The sequence below is a fragment of the Megascapheus bottae genome, chromosome 13, assembly GCF_031878675.1.
Source record: "Megascapheus bottae isolate mThoBot1 chromosome 13, mThoBot2.hap1, whole genome shotgun sequence".
Classification (NCBI taxonomy): Eukaryota; Metazoa; Chordata; class Mammalia; order Rodentia; family Geomyidae; genus Megascapheus; species Megascapheus bottae.
Genome location: NC_143521.1, coordinates 56749842 through 56771507, shown reverse-complemented (window position 1 = coordinate 56771507; position 21666 = coordinate 56749842). Strand labels below are relative to the sequence as shown.

The 21666-nt window shown below is 47.9% G+C and overlaps 1 protein-coding gene across 1 annotated transcript in view; it reads right to left on the bottom strand.

Annotated features, from left to right (window-relative positions):
* Positions 1 to 5198: 5198 nt before the first annotated feature.
* Slc2a9 (solute carrier family 2 member 9) overlaps positions 5199 to 21666 on the bottom strand; it is a 60323-nt gene continuing 43855 nt past the window's right edge. The window contains exons 10-12 of the mRNA XM_090344107.1: positions 20918 to 20993; positions 7993 to 8120; positions 5199 to 5589 (exon numbers count right to left, since the gene is read on the bottom strand). Coding sequence (XP_090200233.1) covers positions 5344 to 5589; positions 7993 to 8120; positions 20918 to 20993 — 450 coding nt within the window. The 3' untranslated portion in view covers positions 5199 to 5343. The remainder of the gene's footprint in view (positions 5590 to 7992; positions 8121 to 20917; positions 20994 to 21666) is intronic.

Below are 21666 nucleotides of genomic sequence, written 5' to 3'. Positions count from 1 at the left end.
CAGTGAATATATTAAATCCTACACAGCCAACAGTCACCAGGACAGGCTGTATTTTTGTGTTTTGATTAAGTGAGGAGTAAGTTATCTAAAGGTTACATCTGTTCATTTCTTCCCTCTAATTTCCAACAAAATATGAATCAATCAGGATTCATGTCTGTATCGTAGTTAGCAGTTGGCGTCCTGCAAGGAAATCTGGACTTGTCTTATCAATTCCTCTTCTTCAAAAAAGTCTGAAGTGATAAAGAGAGCCGGAAATGCGAAGAGAAAATATAAATACAATTTTAAATCCCTAGGAACTTGGGGTGTGAAAGGGACAAACATTCCACCTATTGAAAAAAAAAGCATAAAAATTAAAATATTCTAAATGGGTCATGGATTTTTGGGGAGCAGTTATAAGCACAGGAAGTGGACTCAGTCGTGGCATGGTAGACTCAGGAGAGGCTCAAGGTTTGAAAAGGAAGTGGGAAGCATTCCTAACTTCTTTACCTGCTCCTCAGTTTCCTCACACTCTCTCCTCTGGCTTTTTATTTCTCACTTCCTTCACCCAAGGTCTGCTGAGCTGAGCAGGGTCACTGTGAATGTGGGGAGCGGCAGCCTGTGTTCAGGGAGGACAGGTGAGACGGTGAGGCACTCTTCTTATAGGCCATTGGTTTATGCTAATTTCCTGATTGACACAACTGCACCAGCCAATGCCCCCTTCCCTCCCCCACCTCATCTTTGGGCTATACCTTGTCATTGATCCAATGTTGAAAGTATCCTATTATTGTGTTGAATGGTTTCTCTTCAAGCCTGCCAGCTGCTACATGGGTACCCACTCTCCAGGATTGCTCTGGCAATACCTTCTGTGGATGTACTTCTGTGCATTCAGGTTTGACAGAGAATGCAACACATTTCTAACTTGCCAAACATGGAGGTACTGGTGGCTGTGGTGAGCCCCGTTTTTAGGATGGCTTTCCATTCATTGGGGAGGCACAGAGTTATGGGACTGCTGGAGCTGTGGGCCCCTATCTTAGTTCTGAAATACTGCCCCATCCTGGCCACCCACACCTACTGCTGAGAATTCAGGTTCTGCTTCCTTCTTCTGCCTGTGGTAATTCTAAGCTCTGCTTCTTGACTGAGACAAACGGTAGTCCCCAAGTGCTGTGATATTTTTTTTTATGGGTCATGGGGCTTGAACTTGGCCTGGGCGCTGTCCCTGAGCTCTCAGCTCAAGGCTACCACCCTACGATTGAGCCAAGCCCCACTTCCTGCTTTCTAGAGGTTAATTGGAGGTAAGAGTTTCAGGTCCTTTTGTGCCCAGAGTGGCTTTGAACCTTGGCTCATGCCTGTCATCCCGGCTATTCAGGAGGCTGAGATCTGAGGATAGAGGTTCAAAGCCAGTCCAGGCACTAAAGACCCTGAGACTCTTATCTCCAATTAATCACTAGAAAACAAGAGCGTGGGGCTGTGGCTCCAGGAGGTAGGGTGGTAGCCTTGAGTTGAAGAGCTCAGGGACAACTCCCAGGCCCAGAGTTCAAGCCCTATGACTCCCACCCCACAAAAAACTCTGCCAGGGGAAGCGGATATGCTAAGGATCATTACATCCCCATCATAGTGTAAATTATAGCCACAAGCAGCTGCCGGGACTCTGTCACTCAAGGCGACCTCAGTTCTCTGGGGTTTGCAATCTGCTACTGCACGTTTAGGGGAAGCAAAATGAGAAGACTGACTGGAAGAGTCTGACCTCCCCATCCAGTCCGTGAAGGGGCGGGATCAGGCGGTTTCCCAGCAGGCCTATGTTCACCAAGAGGGGGAAGGTCTGCCCTGGAGTGATCCCAGTGGTGTCAACACTCACTTTTCCAGTGACCAGCTCCTCCTCCACCTTCATCTTTACAGAACCATGCTGGTCCACAGCATTAGTTTGCTGGTCTTGGGATACGACATTAAGCCCTCCATCTCATGTCTTCCGAAGTTTTGTTTTTTTTTTATTTGCCATTCCTGGGCTTGCACTCAGGGCCTGAGCGCTGTCCTTGGACTTTCTCAAGGCTAGAGCTCTACCACTTGAGCTGCAGCACCACTTCTGCCTTTTTTCTATGTATGTGGTACCGAGAAATTGAACCTGGGTCTTTGTGCATGCCAGGCAAGCACTCTAGCAAACTCCTGGCCTCTCTTCTGACTTTTGCCTGGAATTCTTCCCCCACTTTTCTCAGTCTGACGAGATCTATATCCTTATTGGAGCTACATGTAGCTCCTGCGTTCCCACTCAGAGATGACTGTCTGAATCTCGACATTCATTTGTTTCATCAGCACACAATGAATACATTACAGGAGCCTAGAGTCTTGGGGCAGATCTGGTAAGTCTCATGTTAAGGATCTTAGTCTGGACAAGAAGAAATGAAAACAAAGGCAATCACAGCCAAGCGGAAGCAGTGAGAAATCCAACAAAGAACAACAGAGGCCAAGGTCAAAAGGACACCGCCAGGATGAACAGAAAGAGCTCCAGAGATGCAAGGGTTCCTGCTCAGCCACAGAGGCTGGCCGGGATTTGCCCAAGTGCATGAGAGGAGAAAGAGTCGCCACAAAGGAAATACTAGCCATGGGCTTGTCATCCACGGTGGGTCATTTCCCCAACTTCTAGAAGGTTGAGTTGGGTTTCATCTATTTTGTGCCTCCCTATTACCCAGCACAGGTGTTCTGTCGACACTTCACAAGTGGTTGGGAGGCAAGTGAATGAGAATTTGTTTCTATTTTATTGTGCGCTCACCTAGACTATGATCTACTATTTACATTCTCACTGTAGCTAGGGTGACAGGTGCATACAACCAAGCCCAGCTCTTTCTGCTGAGATGAAATCTCTGGAGCTTTTGTTTGTTCAGGTTGGTCTGGAACTGTGATCCTCACATTCTCAACTTCATGCAGAGCTGGGATGGCAGGCCCTTATTCTTGTGCCCAGCTGCTTGAAATGCTCATAAACTTTTTGTTTGAACTTAAAAACCATGATTCTTTTGGTCTGTGCCTCCAAAGTAGCTACAATGTCAGGCATGAGCCACTAGTGCTGGGGGAATCAAGAGGATTTTAATTTTGTTCTTTTCAGGGTGTTGGAGCTTGAACCAGCACTAGAGATTTCACTGAAAAATGTAACCAGAGATAACATGTCTCTATTAATTACTTATTGTTGTCTAACAAGGCATACCAAAAGATGTTGGCATAGAGCAGCAGTAATTTATGATGATTGTAATTCTGAGGTTTTATTTTTTTTTGGGGGGGGAGGGAAGATCTTTGGCTCCTTTCTCTTGGGCTCCCTTACTGAGCTGCATCAGTTGGAAAGTCACTCAGTTTGAGCCTTCTCTTATTTGATCTTATGTCCTCCAAAAGGCCAGAGTGAACTTGCCCAAATACGCAATCTTCCAAGAGAGAAAGCTCTAGAGCAGTTGTGCTCCCTTTCCTTCAGAATCACATCATCAGATGTTTCAGTGGCCAAAGAAACCTGCACCAAGTCTAGAGACAACATGGCAGAGTATTCCACAACACAGGGGTGTCAGGAGGTGATTTACTAAGGTCAGCAGGGGTCAGGATGCCGCAGTGAAAAGGATTGATTCCTAAATGTTGTGCATTGCTCAGGGTCATCATGCTGGATACAGAATGTTAGTTGCATTAAACCCAGCTGGTCTTAGAGCTGGAATCACCATATAACGTAGGCCATCTCCAGCATCATAAACAATAGCATGGCAGCGTGTTAGTGGAACGGAAGCCCAGATCAGCACCACGGACAGCTCCAAGAGCCCAGCACTGTTTATGGGAATGAGGCAGGCCCCAACACGGAGGATCTGCTTCAACTTGGACACAGCTGGGCTCCATGGAAATAACTCTGTGTGTGTGTAAAGAATTAGATTTGGTTCATATAGTCCCATTTTCCTGGGGCTCTTACGTAGCACAACTATAGGAATTAAATTTGGATTTAGTTATGAGTAAGAGACAGATCATTCATTAAGATTTTTATTTTACATTTTCTTTATTTCTTTTTTTTTTGTGGGTCATGGGGCTTGAACTCTGGGGGTGGGCACTGTCCCTGAGCTCTTCAGCTCAAAGCTACTGCCCTACACCTGGAGTCACAGCCCCACTTCCCCTTTTCTGGTGGTTAATTGGAGATACGAGTCTCAAGGTCTTTAGTGCCTATGCTGGCTTTGAACCTCCATCCTCAGATCTCAGCCTCCTGAGTAGCTGGGATAACAGGTGTGAGCAACTGAACCTGGCTCCTTTCTTTCTTTCTTTCTTTCTTTCTTTCTTTCTTTCTTTCTTTTCTTTCTTTTCACTTGTGTACCTGGTGCATTTTGTACCTAACCACCACTTTCTCCCTATACCACTAACGCCATCCAAACAATTAACTCTCATTTTCTCATTAACTTTTTTCATGTTTCATGGTTTTGGAGGCAAGCCAAATACCAAATAACATCTTTCAGCATTTTGAGTGATGAACTCACTGTCTTTGAAGGAAGCCTATTGCCTCTTATGGTAAGTCTTCTAGACTTGGCCAGCATGAGGCACCCAAGCCGATTCTTTCATTCCTGCACTGGAGGCTGACATCATCAATCAATCACAATGTTCTTTCCCATCAACTGCAGGCATAGTCTCATAATCACTCTCAATACTGTGTTTCAATTGCATCGAGTTCAACTTATAGTGTCTGCCCCACTTAGGAGAAAGTTTATTTTTCTATACTTGCTTGTCTGGTCTTATACACACAGATGCTTTCCATGCCCTGTATGTAACAGTCTAAAGGCAAGATATCTCCAAGCCTGGCATCTGGAACTCCTGGGGCAACAATGTGGGGAAGACAGGACTTGTGAGATGATGGTCTGGCACAAGCCTTTCCTAAGCCTGGTCTCAGGCAGAGAGACATGATGATGGGTAAAGGCACTTACTGGGAGGAAGAGACTCTTCCCACTGGGCTCTGAGAACCCAGGGTCACTGAGGCTGCAGGCTGCAGGCAGAGGGCAGGTCAGGGTTCCTTAGGGCCCAGCTAGGACTTGAACCTCTGTATATAATTTCCAGCCCATATAGCAGAGTCCTCCACCAGACCAGAGCGTTTCTGGTAAGAGAGCATTCCAACGCTATTTTCCCAGTTTCCTATCAAAACCGTGGGCAAAGTCACAGAAGGCCAGTCTGTTGTACCCCATGGTGGACAGAAACAGATGGCTGATTCCTTCCAGCTTCCAGAGGAGAGTGGGAGATTGAGCTGTAAAGAAATAGTCATGTGCGATCAGAAGGGTCCATTGTTAAAGGCTGCTCTGGCTTCAGTCATTTGAGTCTTCAAAACATGGAGAGCTCTTTGGTTTGTTGAAATGGTGAGACCTTTCCATCCATTCAAATGACCCTGCCCTTGTCATAGCTGTCTAACGTGGGAGCCATTCCTTTCTCCTTCTCCTTCTTGCCATCTGTGGTGGGGCAGGCCTTCTCCTCGGAGGCGTGCACCTTGTTCCGACTGGCGAAGGCCTGGCTGATTTCTGCGTGGGTTCTGTTCTTAGTCTCAGGGAGTATGAAATAGAAATAGAGTGCGCCTGCGATACATATTGCAGCAAAGACGAGGAAGCAGTAGGAGTCCAGACTTTTCTATGGAAAGGCAGGGATAATAAAACATGAAACCAACCACTGGAAAGAGAAGTGTCAGTCTTCATGGCTTAATTTTTGTTTGTTTTGCAGATTCGGAATTTCAAAGTTAACCATCATAAAGGCAAGAATGTAACAATGGAAGCATATCATCTGAGCTTTTGATTAGATTTCCCCACATTTTCTTCCCACTTCTACCATAAACCACAAGACAAATGGGTCACCAAAGGGAAGAAAAATAATCCAGTCCTTCTCAGATGAAGAAATCAGTCTGCACTGATTTATGCTCTTGTTCAGAACACATTTCTAGGAGTAAAACTAGCCTCTTTCTCTTCCCCCAGGCTTTGCTTTCTGGATCCTGGCTTGGGCTGGTGAGGAAAGAGGATGAGGCCGAGGGAAGAGGTGGTGCTTGCTTTCTGATGGCTTCCCATGCTACATATTGTTGACTGGCAATTCTCATGCCAACCCTGTGATATGGGCACTGTTTTTGGATAAGGCAACTAAGAGGGGTGAAGTTTTTAGTCCCAGTTTCTGGGCTACTCAGAACTGTCAGGAATTGAGGCATGGGGTGGGGGGGTGGGATCTGTCTTGGGGTGAGCCATTGGTCCACCCTGCCCCTTCCTTTCCTCTTACCTTTGCCAGCTGACTTTAAAGCTCTTAACTATAATCATACCACTTCTGTAAATACATTGGAAATGACTATGAAAATGTTCCAGATTCTCTGATTCAGAACAAAATCTCTTTTTCAGAATATGGCATTAATGTTAAAATGATGCTAAAAATAGAAGGCAATTTTGGCAAAATGCTACTTTTACCTTGCTATTTAGGTAAAACAAAGATCTCAGATTTTCCTGACTCCTGTGAAGGAGAGCCAGGTGAAGATGTAAGAGCTCTCAGCAGACAGACAAGAAGGACCTCTTCGGGAAGGTGGCCAATGGTCTCCTACACATCCGGCTACACCCAGGGATCTTTGGTAGATCAGTGTTGTTGGGTGGTCAGGGGTGAGCCAGGTATGGCCTAGAAACCTAGTAACAAAACTAAGGCCAGGCAGCTTTATGTCAGAATTTAGAAGCAGCCATTCAATCAGTTCATCAGAAGTCAACAAGTGGCCAGATGCCAGTGGCTCACACCTGTAACCCGAGCTACTCAAGAGGCTAAGACCTGAAGATCAGGGATTGAAGCCAGCCCAGGCAGAAAAGTCCCCATGAGACTCTTGTCTCCAGTGAACTACTCAAAAACCAGAAGTGGTGCTGTGACTCCAGTGGTAGAGCACTAGCCTTGGGTACAAAGAGACTCAGGGACAGTGCCCAGGTCTGGAATTCAAGCCCCACAACTGGAACAAAAAAAAGCCATCAGTGTTCTGAGTCATAGTGGCTGGCATCCTTGGAAGAAATGACCAGAACAGTCTTCATATATTGCTTATGCCACACCTTTCCATCCTTCACCCTTGTTCTGGCTAAGTATTCCCTGCAGCCTGGGGGCAATGACCACTCTGGGCAAGGGATCTCAGAGGTTCTCACAGCATCTTTGTAGATGGTTCTTCTGCAGGAGTTTTTGTCACTCTCTGGGCTCCTTAGGTGGGGTGGGACCCCAAATATAGCCCTGGAGGTCACATGCCCTTCTTCTGCCAGCCCCTGCTCTGGCGCTATGTTCATCTGTCCACTGCAAGGCCAGCAAGTTTTGTCTTAGCAATGGTGAACTTTGATTGCCAGATTCATGAGCGGAGCCAGGACCTTGCCACGGACTGCTTCCTAGTGAGTCTGAGAGGTATTTCCAGAGGGGGCTGGCAAAGGGCTCCCGCCATCTTTGTGACTCTGCCCCCTTCCCCAGCCCTCACTGCCCCCAGACCATCTCTTCCCCCTTCCCATCATCACCTTTGATGGCATCCTTATCTCTACTATCTTTGTACTTTTGTCCTATAACAGTTACTTTGATTTTGGAGTAAAACAAGGTGCAATTTCTATTTGGAAATACAATTTCTAAATCAAGGTGAGATTTACACAGAACAGAATGCACAGATCTTCAAGGTATAGTTCACTAGCTTTGGATACAAGTACACAGTTATGTGACCTCTGTGGAGACAGAAGATTGTTCCCACTTTAGAAAGTTCCCTGTGCCACTTGGTAGTCAGGGCTCTTTTCTGCTTCTCTACTCACAGATGAACCACTGTCCTGGTTTCTAACCCCTGGGCTGAGTAGCTAGGATTCCAGGGGTCAGCCACAGTGCCTCAGGAGAGAAGGGGACTTATAACTAAAACAGTTATTTCCTCCTTAAGGAAGAATAGTATGAATTGGGGGAGGGAAGGGAAGAGACAGACAGACAGCATCTGCTCTGTCCTTGCAGCTAGCTTCCACAGGCTGTGCACTGCAGGGCGATCCCATACAAACAGCCTCTTGGCCGCCATACCTGGATGTAGGGGAAGAGGAGGCCCACGGCGAAGTTGGACAGCCAGTTGACGGTGCCGGCAATCGTGAAGGCTGCTGGCCGCTGTGACTGCTGGAAGAACTCACCAGTCAGGATGAAGGGGATGCCACCTGCGGTGAGAGTCCTAGGAGTGAGTCAGTCACCCACAACTGCATGAGCCAGGCCACAGGCCTGCTTTCCTGCCAGGAGCGGCTCTGCTGCTGTGATGGTTTATGGAGAGGACGCTGGCACTGGAGGATCTTTAGCCCTCAAGCTGTGATGGATGGAAATACATCTCACCTAAAGTAGGAAGCCAGCACCCTCTCGACCCTCTGAATGCCTCCGGATCCAGTCTGATCACAGATTGAACATCACCTAGATGCCTTAGATGTATGAACCAACTGACAGTTACAGAGCACAGATGCTTCCAGCTTGTCACAAGGTTAAACACATGCACTGAATATATTAAATATCAAAAAAGACACTGAATATATTTAACCTACTGAATAATGTGGTTTAGCCCAGTGACCATACAGACATTCAAACCACTTGCTTATAATGTTCACTCACTTGTGAACATTTGAGAAAGTATTAGACAGAACATTGCTAGGCCAGGAAGAGACTACAATTCAAAATTCAAACTGTTGTTTTGACTGATTATCTGTACTGTTTTTGTTTGTGGACAGGCTGTTGCCATTAAGCCCAGGCTACACTTGAACTCATGATCCTTCTGTCTCAGCCTCCCCAGCTCCATTTTCATACATGATAAAGTCAGAACATTATAAGTCAAGCCATGGTAAGCTGGAACCCATGTTTCATCATGTTAGGAATATTTTCTCTCTAACCTTCAGCCACATGAGCCAAGCTGGGATTGGTTACTGTATTTGTGAATGAGGAAACCAAAGCCCAGAGTGGCCACTTGAGTCACCTGTGGTTATCAAGCTCCTCAGCATCAGGATGAGAACTTAGGCTGGAACTGAGTTTCAGATTTCTCCCTTATAGTTCTTACGAGAGCCAGTTGATGAGTGGATCAACAAGATGTGGTATTTATACACAATGGAATTCTATGCTGCCATCAGAAAGAACGACATCACCCCATTTGTAAGGAAATGGAAAGACTTAGAAAAAAAATCATATTAAGTGAAGTAAGCCAGACTCAAAGGAACATAGGCTCAATGGTTTCCCTCATTTGTCATAATTAGTATAAACCTTAGACTCTGCTAGCAGAGGTTTACCATAGGGCAAAACCTAGATACAAAAGGCCATATAGGATGAGGCTAAATGAAAGGACCTCCAAGATATAGAAACAAGAGACATATAAGGTGTGACTGTTGTTCATAATGTACTATGTTATTTCTCATCCATCTGTTTTGTTGTCTCTTGGTTATCTCATATTGTTACAGTATCTTACCTTGCTATCTGATATATTGTATATATGTTTATTTGAAATAGGATAGGGAAGGGAGAAAACAAGATGATGGTAGGGAGTAGGGAGGGAAATGGGGACAAAAACATGAGAAGGGGTAGCAATGATTGTGCAGTAATGCACCTTCTATCTGGCTAATATAATGTAACCCCTCTATTAATTCCAATAAAAAAGAAAATAAAAAGAATAATTTTTATGAGAGAGAGCGAGAGACAGACAGAGACACAGACCTAGACAGAGAAACAGAGAGACAGACAGAGAGACAGACAGAGATAGACAGAGAGACAGAGAACAAGAGAGAGAAGGAGCCCCAACCCAGTTGGCCCTCATTTTGTCCTTAACTTCTGTTGTTTGGGTGTGGGGTTAGCCTGTTCCTGCAGCTAGGACAATGGGGGCACTTGCTTGTCCCGAGAGACTGTCCAATACAACTGCAGGATGCTCATTACCTGGTCATTGTGGTGACCGGGCCGCCTGTCCTCGGTTGTAGATGTACTAAGCTCTCTTGACCAAGCACCTCTGAGGTCTGCCTCCTACCTCCCCACACACATTCTGCTCAGTGAGAGTGGACATTGGGCCTTAGTCCAAACCCAGGACCTAGGAGGCAGTGGGTTGCTGGGTCCTGTTGTCTCCCCTCCCCCACTGGACCTAGTGGAGTTGCCACTCTGCCAATCAGATAGCATAGAGGGCAGACTCAGGAGAGATCAGGGGAGGCCCTCTGGGGCTCCAATGGTGGACACTTGGCTTCTGACGACCCAGATCTGAATGTGAGGATGCAGTCAATCTTCAACTGGGGCTGAAGTGGTCCATCTGCATTTCAGAGAGAGCACTGTTGCCTGGGGGAAGAATGGAATGTGTACAGGAGGACAAAGGGGCTCTGGGGAGAAATCCAGAGAGGAGGTGATAGTTCTGCAGGAGAGCTCAGAGGTTGGTAGAGAGGGCAGAGGAAGGGAGCGGATTGATTCTTCAGCCCTTGTGTCCCAGTCACTACCATCAAGCTCCACCCGGTACCACAGAGCTACAGGGCCAGATATGAGACCAGCTTGTCTCTCTAGGGCTCACATGGTTGCCAGAAAGCTTTGGGCCCAGAATGACCATCCCACTGTCTGGTCTGAGAGTCCGCTGAGCCGGCACCATCTTCCTCTGCCTGGCTTTGTGGCAGGCAGCAGATGTGCTGGGATCTTCTTACCCGACTTCATGGTCACAGCTCAACTTTGAGAAGATGGGACTTGCCGTGGACCACAGAGCAACTAACCTCTGTATCCCAAAGGAATCTGTCAGAACATGTGTGAACAATGATTGCCCAGGAAAGGTGATAGACGCAGTCTTCAGGGCTGGGGAACACTGACTGGCCCCTGACTGTCAGGGGATGTTTGTGTCATGATCCCAGTGGGTCCCAAAGCTGCCACCCCTGGGTCTTGTGCAGCATGGCTCCAGGATAGAGGTTTGGTGAGGATCAGCTCACCGTGCTTCTGCGGCTCCCTCGTGGCTGTTGCTGGGTCTCACCACCCTCCCAGAACTCCTGAAATATTTGGATGTAGCTGCAGGTCACATACCACAGACTCCTGAGACTGAGCCCCTTAGAGGGGTCACCAGCTTGAGACACTATGTGGCACAAAGATGTCACTTCCGGGCCCCAGAAGACAGGAGCTGGTCTCTGGGTTCAGTCAGATGGGCGATGACATCACCTGTTCTTCCTATTGTCTAGCAGTTTCTCTCCCTTTGACTTCACACTCTGAGGCTGGAGTGATGCTTTTCCTTTAATTTTCCTATGGATGGAGGCAGGTTATGAAGTTGGGGTGGGACTTGGGTCTTGACAGCTCTCTGATAATGCAGGGCATGGGTTAGGGGAGGGAAAGGGAGTTGGATGGAGACCCCAGCTGTGGACAGTAGCTGTGAACCCCAGAGAAAAGGGGAGGGGGAGATTTGGAAGCAAGAACTTCACAGCACTCGGCATCAGTAACTCCCACACTCAGGTTCTAACCTGGATTTGATCAGATCGACCTTGTGATTTCGCTCCCTGCTCCATGAAACAAGCCAACAGAGGGTTGTGGATAGTTCATGACCAGCTAAGAAAATGCAATGGAGGTCTCAGAACAAATCCACAGCAGTCTCACTTCCAGGCCAGGACTCACTCTGCAGCTTCACCAAGAGCTTATCTTTCAGCAGCCTCCTTATCACATGTTTCTGGTTCTTCCTCTTCTGGTTGCATGAGAGGGAACGCAGTGTGGAAGAGCCATGTGCGGGCCTCTAGGGCGTGTGTGTGGGCACTGCAGCCTGGGAGGGGGCCAAGGCTCGTGGGGATATTGCTGGGGACCTGGGCCCCCAAATCCCTGGGCTTGAGGTCATTGCCCTCAGCATGGACTTGCTTTCCTCAGCTGCAAGCTGCTTGTTCATTGCACAACCGATAGAGCTATTGTTCCATAGGGCTGCCGGGCTGCCCTATAGTTCCATAGTTGATGGCATCTTAAACCCTGATAAGTTCAGTTCTGTGGATCAGGCCTGGGATGCTGGAGCAGACAGCGTGCCCTCCTCATTCCACTTTCCATGCCAGCTCAGGATGCCTGGCCACAGATCTGTCTGCTTACTGATCCTTCTCCTGGACTTTTGTAGGTTGGCAGGGTTGAGCCCATCTCCACAGGATGAATAGGAGAGGGTTAGCCATACTGCATCCTGTTGCATGACCTCCCTACAGCTTCCCAGAGCGGCTGGCTGGACTGTGTTCTCATTGCAACTTGCTCTGTGACACAGCTGAGACGACCTGTCCTCTCTCCTAGCCTCACATTTGTTCCCTGGGGTCTCTTCAAAATAAACTGCTGTGGCTTGGACCTTTGTCTTTGGGGTGAGCTCGTCTTGGCTTTGCAAAATTCTGCCCTGCCTGAGTCCTCAGCTCCCTCATTCTTCCCCCTTTCCTGACCTGGAGTTGGTTTGTAATCCACCCTTCTTGTGGTCTGGGGTATATGTGACACCGAGAGTGTTCTGAGTCTTGGACATGTCACAGATGGCCAACCAGGCCTCTGGTCACTGAGTGTTGTCTCAATGGAATGACTTCCTGATTGCTCCAAAGGGAATATTTCCTGAGACACAAGTTCTCAATTTTGGGAAGAGTGGAGCAGAAATGTCATGAGATGGGGCAGGGGTCATACAGGAGATCCCAAACGAGAGGCAATCCGGGAATGGCAGCGGCTCAGTATGGTATTTAACAGGACTGAGGTTCAGAGAAATGGAGAATGAGGTTGTCATCTGTGAATCATGGCCCCTTGGGTGTCTCTGTGTCTGTCTGCTGCAGGATTGAAAGCCCCTCCTCTTTCAGATGGGGCTGTGTTGAGCCTCTGTGGAGGCAGTAGGGCTGAGTGTCCCTTCATTCTTGAAATCATCCTTGAGGGCGGCATTGTCACAGTCATCTTATGAACGCACAGGGACACTCTATGACTTGTTTTCCAAACTCAGGTGCTGTGTTAATAGTAGCATCAAGGCAGGAGGTGTGCTCTGTGGATGTTCCAGGCAAGCCATCCATAAAGACTTATGCCTGAGGTCCTATAGCTGAAGAGACAGGTCAGAGATCCAGAGATCGGAAAGCAGACTGAGATCTGGGTCTACCGAGCTACCACGGCAATTCCATTGGTCAAGTGAACATTCACCCTAAACAACACAGGGGGACAACGATTGATTTCTTTTCCCCTGTGACGTTCCCAGCAGAGGTCATTATCCCTAATTGATGAATGAAGGCACAGAGGTGATGCGAGGAAAGCCAATGAAAGTTGTTCTCAGGATTCCTGATAAAGCTAGAATCTGGTGCCAGTTTGCTTCCATGCCAGGGTGAGGCTGAGTGACAGGTGACAATGAAACCCACTGTTCATGATGATGGCAGGAAAGAGCAGCAAGGCAGATGAAGGTTCAGGGCTAAAGCACTCTTGTGCATGCGTGACCTTGCCTGGCTTTGCCGTGTTCTCTCTCAGGATTTCCTCCCAGCAGAAAAATGAGCTGATTTTTCTTCCTTGGGTATCTTCCTTCATCAAGCATGCCTGCAACTACAGGTGTCACTGGAGAGAGAGAGAGAGAGAGAGAGAGAGAGAGAGAGAGAGAGAGAGAGAGAGAGAGAGAGAGAGAGAGAGAGAGAGAGAGAGAGAGAGAGAGGCAGGCCCTACTACAGACAGGAATCATTCTCTACAGACTAAAAGTGCCAGCTGTGTTGTCATCGGGGCCAGCCTTGACAAGCGATCTCTCTGCCAAGCCAGCTGTTTGCAGATTAGGAGGCAGAGCCCTGCAGACAGGAGCTAACTTCTTCCTGCTCACCACTGCCTTGATGGCTGCTGGGTTGGGTCCCTTCCAGGCCTAGGTTTTTCCTGCCGTGCGAAGTGCTAGGTTTTGCAGGCTTTACTTGTTCACAGTTACCCTCCAACAATATTTGCTGTCTCTCAGCCTCCTGGCTGTACCAGACAATGAAACCCACTGTTCATGATGTTCCATCCACTCCACCTCTATAGCCTAAAAATGACTCGTCTTTTATAATTTACTTCTAGGACCATTGACTGAATTCTAAGCTCAAAGAAACCTTCCTCCTTCTAAGCCAATTTTCTCAGGTATGTTATCATAGCCACAGACAATTGACTTGCACAGGTAAAATTATGCCAAAGATCTGAAGGAAGTCTGAATTATCAGCTTGGGTCTCAAGTACAGTCATACAGATCCTCACAGGCAGAGGGATCTTTGGGACACACATCAAGATGAAGATAATGTGAAAACAGAGACAGAGATTGGAGGGATGTAGTGCACCACTAGCCACCAGAAGCTAGGAGAGAGGCAGGAGATAGATTCTCTGGTGGAGCCACTGGCCCAGAGCGGCTCTGCACAACTTTGGTCCTGGCCTTTCCGCTTCCAGAGCTATCTGTAAATGCAGATGTGTTGTTTGAGATCACAGATTCAGAGAATAAGAAGATGGTATGAGATGGAGTGAGATAATTCTAAAAGGCTCAGAATGATGCCACGACATTGCAAATGGATGGTAAATCGTAGCCAGTATTATATTAAAATGTTAATCGTAACTGTGTCTGGTTGGGGAGTAGAGGACATTGGTTGTTCTCTTGCAGCACACTTAAATTGTTTATTCCTATGGTGAGAGTGGTGACTTGTACTCACAAAAGGCTATGTTAACATGCACATCTATACTACCTGCAACATGGCCTTATTTTGCAAAGGACTCAGTGAAGATGAAGCAATAGTGAATTCAACCTTGTAGTTGAATAGTGAATTCTCCTTGTAAGGAGAGAGACCTTTGAAGGCAGAGGGAGAGCATTCCCCGCAGCCTTTAGAGAAAGCTTAGTCCTAAGACACCCTGAGTGTGAACCTGTAGCTTGCGGATCTCCATGAGAATTCATTGCTGTTGTTTCTAACTCCCAGCGTGTTGTGATTTATAATGGCAACACATGCAATCATATTTGAGCAACAAGGCAGTAAGAGTGATAAGCAGAAATAAAATGCAGATGAGATATGAAAATTACCTTACAACTATTTGAATGGAATTGGTGTGCTAGCGCCTGGATCTAGAGTGCCACCTTTCCAAGGTGGCAGTCTTTGTTCCCAGAAGCATATGGGAGGTTGCGGAGACCTCAAAGGTGAGGCTGAATAGGACATCAGGTGACATGAGCAGCTTTGCCCCGCCATGAACTCCCGCCATGCACTCTCACCATGTGCTGCTTAAGCAATCGCAGGCTCAAAGCAACAGGGCCAACCACTCATGGAATGGTTTCTTCTACCCAAGAATTTCTGCTTGATCAGGAACATAAAAACCCTCTTCTCTTTATTGGTTGATCCTCTCAGGTCTTTATTATAGTACTGGATGACAGATGGCAAAAGAACCTTAGCCTGGAGCTTGGCTTTCTTCCCTCAATGCCAATTTGTCCCCAATGCATCTCCATCATCATCTGCTCTGCTCTGGGTTCCTACAGTCAGCCATCCTCTGCGTAACCAACAGGGGGCACTGTCATCACTTGGGATGACTGCTGCCCTGCCTGCCTTTCAATGCCATGGCAGTTCTCGAAAAAGAAGTGGAGGCCACGGAAACCACCACCAGCAGCAGCGCCAATGAGCCCTGTCCCTAGGCCTAACCAGACACAGAGGGCAACATGGCCAGCCTGGAGAGAGGTCCTGCGGGGTAGTGTTCTTGCTAGGACTCAGCTGCTACCCTTCTGCTGTGTCCCTTAACCTTAGCCTCTAGCTCTGTAAACAGCCCACACAGACCACTGACGTCCAGACTCCATCTCTCACTGGACCCTTGACTTTATGTAAGTAGGGTTTGAACTCAGGGCTTTCCACTTTCCAGATGGGCGCTCTACTGCTTGAGCTAGGCCCCTAGTCCTTTTGCTCTGGGTCTTGTTTTACAAGGGTCTTGTTTTTCTCAGGTGGGCCGCGAATGCAGCTCTCTTGTTCATTCTTCCCACTGTAGCTGAGATGAAAGGCATATGTCACCTTGTCAAGCCTTTTCTATTAAGATGAGGTCTCATATTTTTTTTTTTTGGCCTGTGGTAAGCCTAGAGCTTTGATTCTCTCAACTTCTACTTTTGAGTGACTGAGTCATGGGATCTGAAGTCTGGTCTATCTGATGCAGTTGGGTGGAGGCCATGGTTAGGGTTCTCTCCTGGTTATTCATTTGTGTGTCTACTGTTCATGCATTCATCCACCAGACAGAGAGGTGCAGGTGCCTCTACTCACAAGGAGCCATGCAGGGAGACTTCCTCTCAGCTGTTAGGGGTCCAGTGTATGCTCTGTCTCTGGCCCTGACACCTGACCAGGTGGCTGGAGGCCTGGTGAAGGCTACTGAACAGAAACCCTCAAAATTCAGGGTCCAGGCTCCACCCTGACCTGTGTACAATCAGGGACCCAAGCTCTCAGATGGCAGAATCCAAAAGGGTAGTGCATAAACAATGTATAGATAATCCATGCATTCCCTCATCTCTGTCTTGATCCTATGGACTCACAGTCTGTCTCCCCTGGGAGATTCCCCAAGCCAGGAAGTAGATCGGAGTAGATGTTTTCTGCTTCCTTCTCCTTAGATATGGCGAGTATGTAGATGGCATTTAGTCTACAGCAAGGGAGAGCGTGGTTTTGACTATTTCACTTGCTTCTTGCCTACCTCAGGGAGGCTGTACAATGAAGGCTGTATGAAGGTTCCACAGGGCCAGACAATGGATGGTGGTCTGTGGTGGACGTCTGGCCCTGCAGCTCCTGCTTCACAGGGCAAGTCTTTCCTGTGGTGTGATAAACACACACAGTGCATTGAATCTTCCTTCCCAGTTTTTGCCTCAGAGATCCCCAAAGCCTCAGAACATCCTGAATAACCAGAGTGGCTGTCGTTATTTGCACGCGTCATCTCCTAGCATCTGAGTTTATGCTAATGAGGTGCCTGGGGGTGGGGCATTCCTTAGTAAGGAAGGAGTCAGCCATGCTCAGGGGGCTGGAACTTTTGGTCCCATCTCTAGGAGGAGCTGACAGGTGGGCAGCCAGAGGCATGGCAGGAAGGTCCACTCCAATGTTAACAAACGTGGGCAGTCTTTTCACATGGAGTGAGTAAAATAAATGGCAGAGTTCCTGTGCTTGTATCCCCATGGCAAGGGTCCAGGATCTGGGCTCTTAGGTCTTTGTCTGTACCTCTACCGTCACAGTGGCACAAATTCTCCCTTGGGAGCGTCCCTGGGGCTGGGCACACACTCAGGCCATTGGGGGATTTTTTTTTTCCCAGCTGGAATAGACACTCGGTGATAATGAACTCTTCTTCAAAGGGAAGGCTCTTTTATGACGCTTCATTTATGAGATATTTCTGCCACTGCCTCTGGGTTATGCACACAAATAAAGTATGTAACAGGAAGCTGCCTTCCTTCCTTCCTTGCTTTCTGCCTAATTTCAACTCCCTGTCAAATTTCCTTACATCGATCTGCTCACCACCGAGGCTGCCTGGGGCGAGCTCCTCAGCTTTCCCCCGGGAGCAGCGCTCTTCCCATTTAATCCTGGAGAGCAGCCCCACACGGGAGGGCTCTGTCCTCCTCCTCCTCCTCCTCCTCCTCATCATCATCTCTATGGCCCACTTTCCCAGGGTGACTTCTCTGGGGCTTTTTGTTCCTTTCTGTCCACTAAGGTGGAGAGAGATGATCTCACAATTTAAATGGCAGCTTCCCTCAGACAGGGCCTTGATCTGTGCAGTTCCCATACTGCTTCTCTAGTCTGGTTCACCTACTGCCAGGGTTGTGTTTAGTAGGGGAGGCCTGACTGATAGCTAAACACAGGGTATGTGTGTGTGTGTGTGTGTATGTGTGTGTGTGTGTGTGTGTGTGTGTATTTGAGTAGTGGATAGTTGGGGTTAACAACTGATGTGGAGTGGGTATCTCAAACCTCAGACATACAGCAGATTACAGAGATAAAAAAAAAAACTATGTGTGCAAGTACTGGGGCATGAGAACCCGGAGGACTGGAGTTGGGGAAGGGAAAAAGGGAAAGCTCTGGTTTGGTTAGCCACACACAATCAGGTTCATTCATGGAACTGGGTGGGGACACAAGGGGACATATGGCGACCCAAGGCTGACTTTTGCTGTTTGCTCTAGGAGAACAGCTGTTATAGAAACATGAGAAGCACGAAATCCACAGCAAGTAGCATGGCATTCCCTTGTCCAAATGACCCATGCTCACTGCATGGGCTCAACGTCGACAGGACCCTCTGCAGGGTGACACTTCCTGGCTGCCAGTGCTCTCCTGTCCTTCGGGACCCTGGCTGGTGTCTCAGTCATGGGTTTCTTTTCTCTCACTGCGTATCTGCCTCAAGAATTTCATGCTTCAAGATCCTCCCCCAGACCTCAACAGAGGTGAGCACGAAGCAGAAATTCTTAGTGAAAACCCTCAGACACTTGGAGCTGTGTCCCCTTTGCTGTCTCGGAGTGCCACTTGCTCTGGGCTGTGGCTCTTGCAGGTATTGCCTGGAGATCCTGACTCGGCTGGCATCCACAAGACCAGGATGTGGTGTTTAAGGCTCCTAGATGGTGTGTGTGTGTGTGTGTGTGTGTGTGTGTGTGTGTGTGTACACACTGGTCCTGGGGGTTGAACTCAGAGCACTGTCCTTTAGCTTTTTCATTCAAGGCTGGGTCTCTACCACTTGAGTCACACCTTCATTTCCTGCTCTTTTTTTTTTTTGCCCTTAAGTTCAAACTAAAGAGTCTCAAAGACTTTCCTGCCCTGGTTGGTTTCAAACTTCAATCCCCAAATCGCTGCCTTTTGAGTAAGCTACAGGCTTACGTGTGGATTTGACCCAGTGAAGTGTAAAATAAATTGAAAAGCAAATCCAAGAAACTGGAGAAGCAATGCCCTACGTCCCTGTGCATACATTCTGTAGCTCAGTGGATGTGGAGAAGGTCCCACATTTTCAACAGCCACAGTCCCTCCTGGGAGGGGAGATAATGCCCCAGAAGTGAAGGGAGTTGAGAGAGGCAATGAGGCTGACAGCTTTGGGAGGCAGCCTGCCTTTGGCAGAGGCTGGACGGCATCGTGGGAAAATGAACCTAGCCATCCCCAGAGCAGAGTGGGCACCGTGCCTCCTGAGCATGCGCATTTTTTCCTCAGTTGCCATCACGAAACCATACGCTCATAGATGCCCAGGTGTATTTGTTGAGGTTGAAAACCGCTGTGCAGAGCTGGGCACGGTGGCTCACGCCTGTCATCCCAGCTACTCAGGAGGCTGAGATCTGAGGATCGCAGTTCAAGTCCACGAGACTCTTAGCTCCAATTAACTACTAGAAAACCGCTCTGGCGCTGTGGCTCCAGGGGTAGGGTGGTATCCATGAGCTGAAGAGCTCAGGCGCAGCATCCAGGCCCAGGGCTCAAATCCCAGCACCGACAAAACCAAACCAAACCAAAAACCTCACTGTGCAGCCTAGCAGTTCTTGCATTTCGTTTTGTTTTGCTTTTTAATGAAATATCCAGCCCCAGAGATCAAGACTTGGTTAACTTTCAATAAAGAAGTTTTTTGTTTCAATACTGGGGTTTGAACTCAGGGTCCTGAGCTTGCTAGGCAGATATCCTACTGTAGATCCATACCTTCAACCCTGTTTTGCACTGGTTATTATTTTTTTGCCAGTCCTGGGCTTTGAACTCATGGCCTGAGCACTGTCCTTGGGCTTTCTCAAGACTAGAGCTCTACCACTTGAGCCACAGCACCACTTCTGGGTTTTTCCTATGCATATGGTACTGAGGAATTGAACCCAGGTCTTCATGCATGCTAGGCAAGCACTCTACCACTAGGCCACACTCCCAGCCCCTACACTGGTTATTTTTGAGAAAGGGTTTAACGTCCAGCCTTTTGTGTGCTTGGACTGTGATTCTCCTATTTTCTATCTCACCTGCAATTCTAGTTCAGTGAGCATGACAGGCACATACCACTCAATCCACCCAACATCGGTTCATTGACAGAGTCATGCAATTAGGGAAAGGAATAAAATGGTGTTGCTGTGTGAAATGTCCAGTCTGGACCAGAGTGTACCCTCTGATGGTAAAGAAACATTGGAAGCCATCTTTGTGGTTTTACCTATCTCCTGTGCTCTGGGATTATTCAAAAAGATTTAATTCTGAGTGATTTTTTTCATTTAACAATTTGACTCCATGTTATGTTATATTCACGTAATAGTTTATGTGCACTAGAATAGGGCCTGGCACACAGTCAATGCGCAGTGAGCCTTCACTGCCCACACTTCTGATACAGAGATGCTGCAACACGTGCTCGTGCTCAAGCTCCAGCTGCTTGCCCACCCCTCCTGAGCAGTCCCTTCTCCTCCCTCCAGCCTCTCAGCAGGAAATGGGTGTGCATTTGTGTATGTGCATTTGTGTGTATGTGCGTGCACGTGTGTGTGTGTGTGTGTGTGTGTGTGTGTGTGTGTGTGTGTGTGTGTGTGTGCTCAAGGCAGTTCCCATCACTGTATGACACACTTGGACATCTCATTATAGCACTGAGGTCTCAGAGGGTGACATATGCCTTTCATTTGTCATCAAATAGAACCTGGGCGGCAATGACCCATGGGAATCAGCCAAGCAAATAGACAGAAGCTCAATTTCATTCCTTTTGCTAGAAACTTCATTTTTCATCCCCACAGAAATTAAACCAAAAGAGCCATGGACTTGCCTCAAGGAGAAGGTGCATGGGTATTTCAAGTTACACCCCTGATACCAGCATCATCCTATCTTCCACACTACCCAGTGCCTCCTGTTGCCACAGACTATGCCTTGATTGTCTGACTGAGCCCAAACCAGTCCTGAATCTGGCTTACAGCTCGCCGGCATTGTCACTGTGTTACTTGTGATCCACTTATCTTTGAGTTAGTTTCACACCTCCTTTTAAAGGCATTCCACCACATTTAAGTTAAGGCGCAGGCTTTGCTTCTGTCTGTTCCCCATCTTACAAAGAGACCCCCCCCCCCGACCTCAGTGGTGCCATGAGCTCCTGGTGAGGCACAGAGCAGAGTGGTCCCTTACCTGGTCCACTGCAGAAGGAGGCGATGGTGGCCAGGATGCACAAAATGCTCAGGTAAGGGACCCAGGGGGCGTGGTCCTGAGGGGAAAGCAGTGGGGGTGGGGAAGGGGCTGCCATTAGAAAGGAGATGACATGTCCCCACAGCGCGCTGATCCCAAGGGAGATGATTGTATTCTCTGCTGGTCAGTGACTTCCTCACTCATCACTATGCCATTCTCTCTTCTAGAAATGTCTGAACACTAACACCTCCAGTAGATGAGCACTGTGCCTGATTTTTAATTTTTATGATTCATTTCTGAAAACAATCAAGTATCCTGAGACTGCAAGTTGGGGATGAACACTCATTCAAGACACATAGTATGTGTTCAGTTAATGCACACTGCCTTGTGGAGGTGGGGGGGCAGAAAGGATGTGGGGTTTGGAATCCCTAAGTCTTAGGATCCAATCCCAGATCTGCTACTGTTGAGTTTTGCCACTCATGGTGCATGCACTGGCTTCCTCATTTCTAGCAAAAGAGAAAATCGGAATATTGTAAGGATGAAGCATACCGGTATCTCTTCCCCCCTGAGTATCTGTTCCAAGTGCATTTCCATTGAATCCTCAGAGCATCTCAGGGTGTGTGTGGGGGGATTGTGGGGGAGTTGACTGTCCCACTTCAGAGTGGGACACAAGAGGAGCAGCTGCAGTGAGTGGCTTGCCAAGCTTTCCACAGTAAGTGGATCCAAATGCCAGCCCCAGAGCCTCTGCTGCA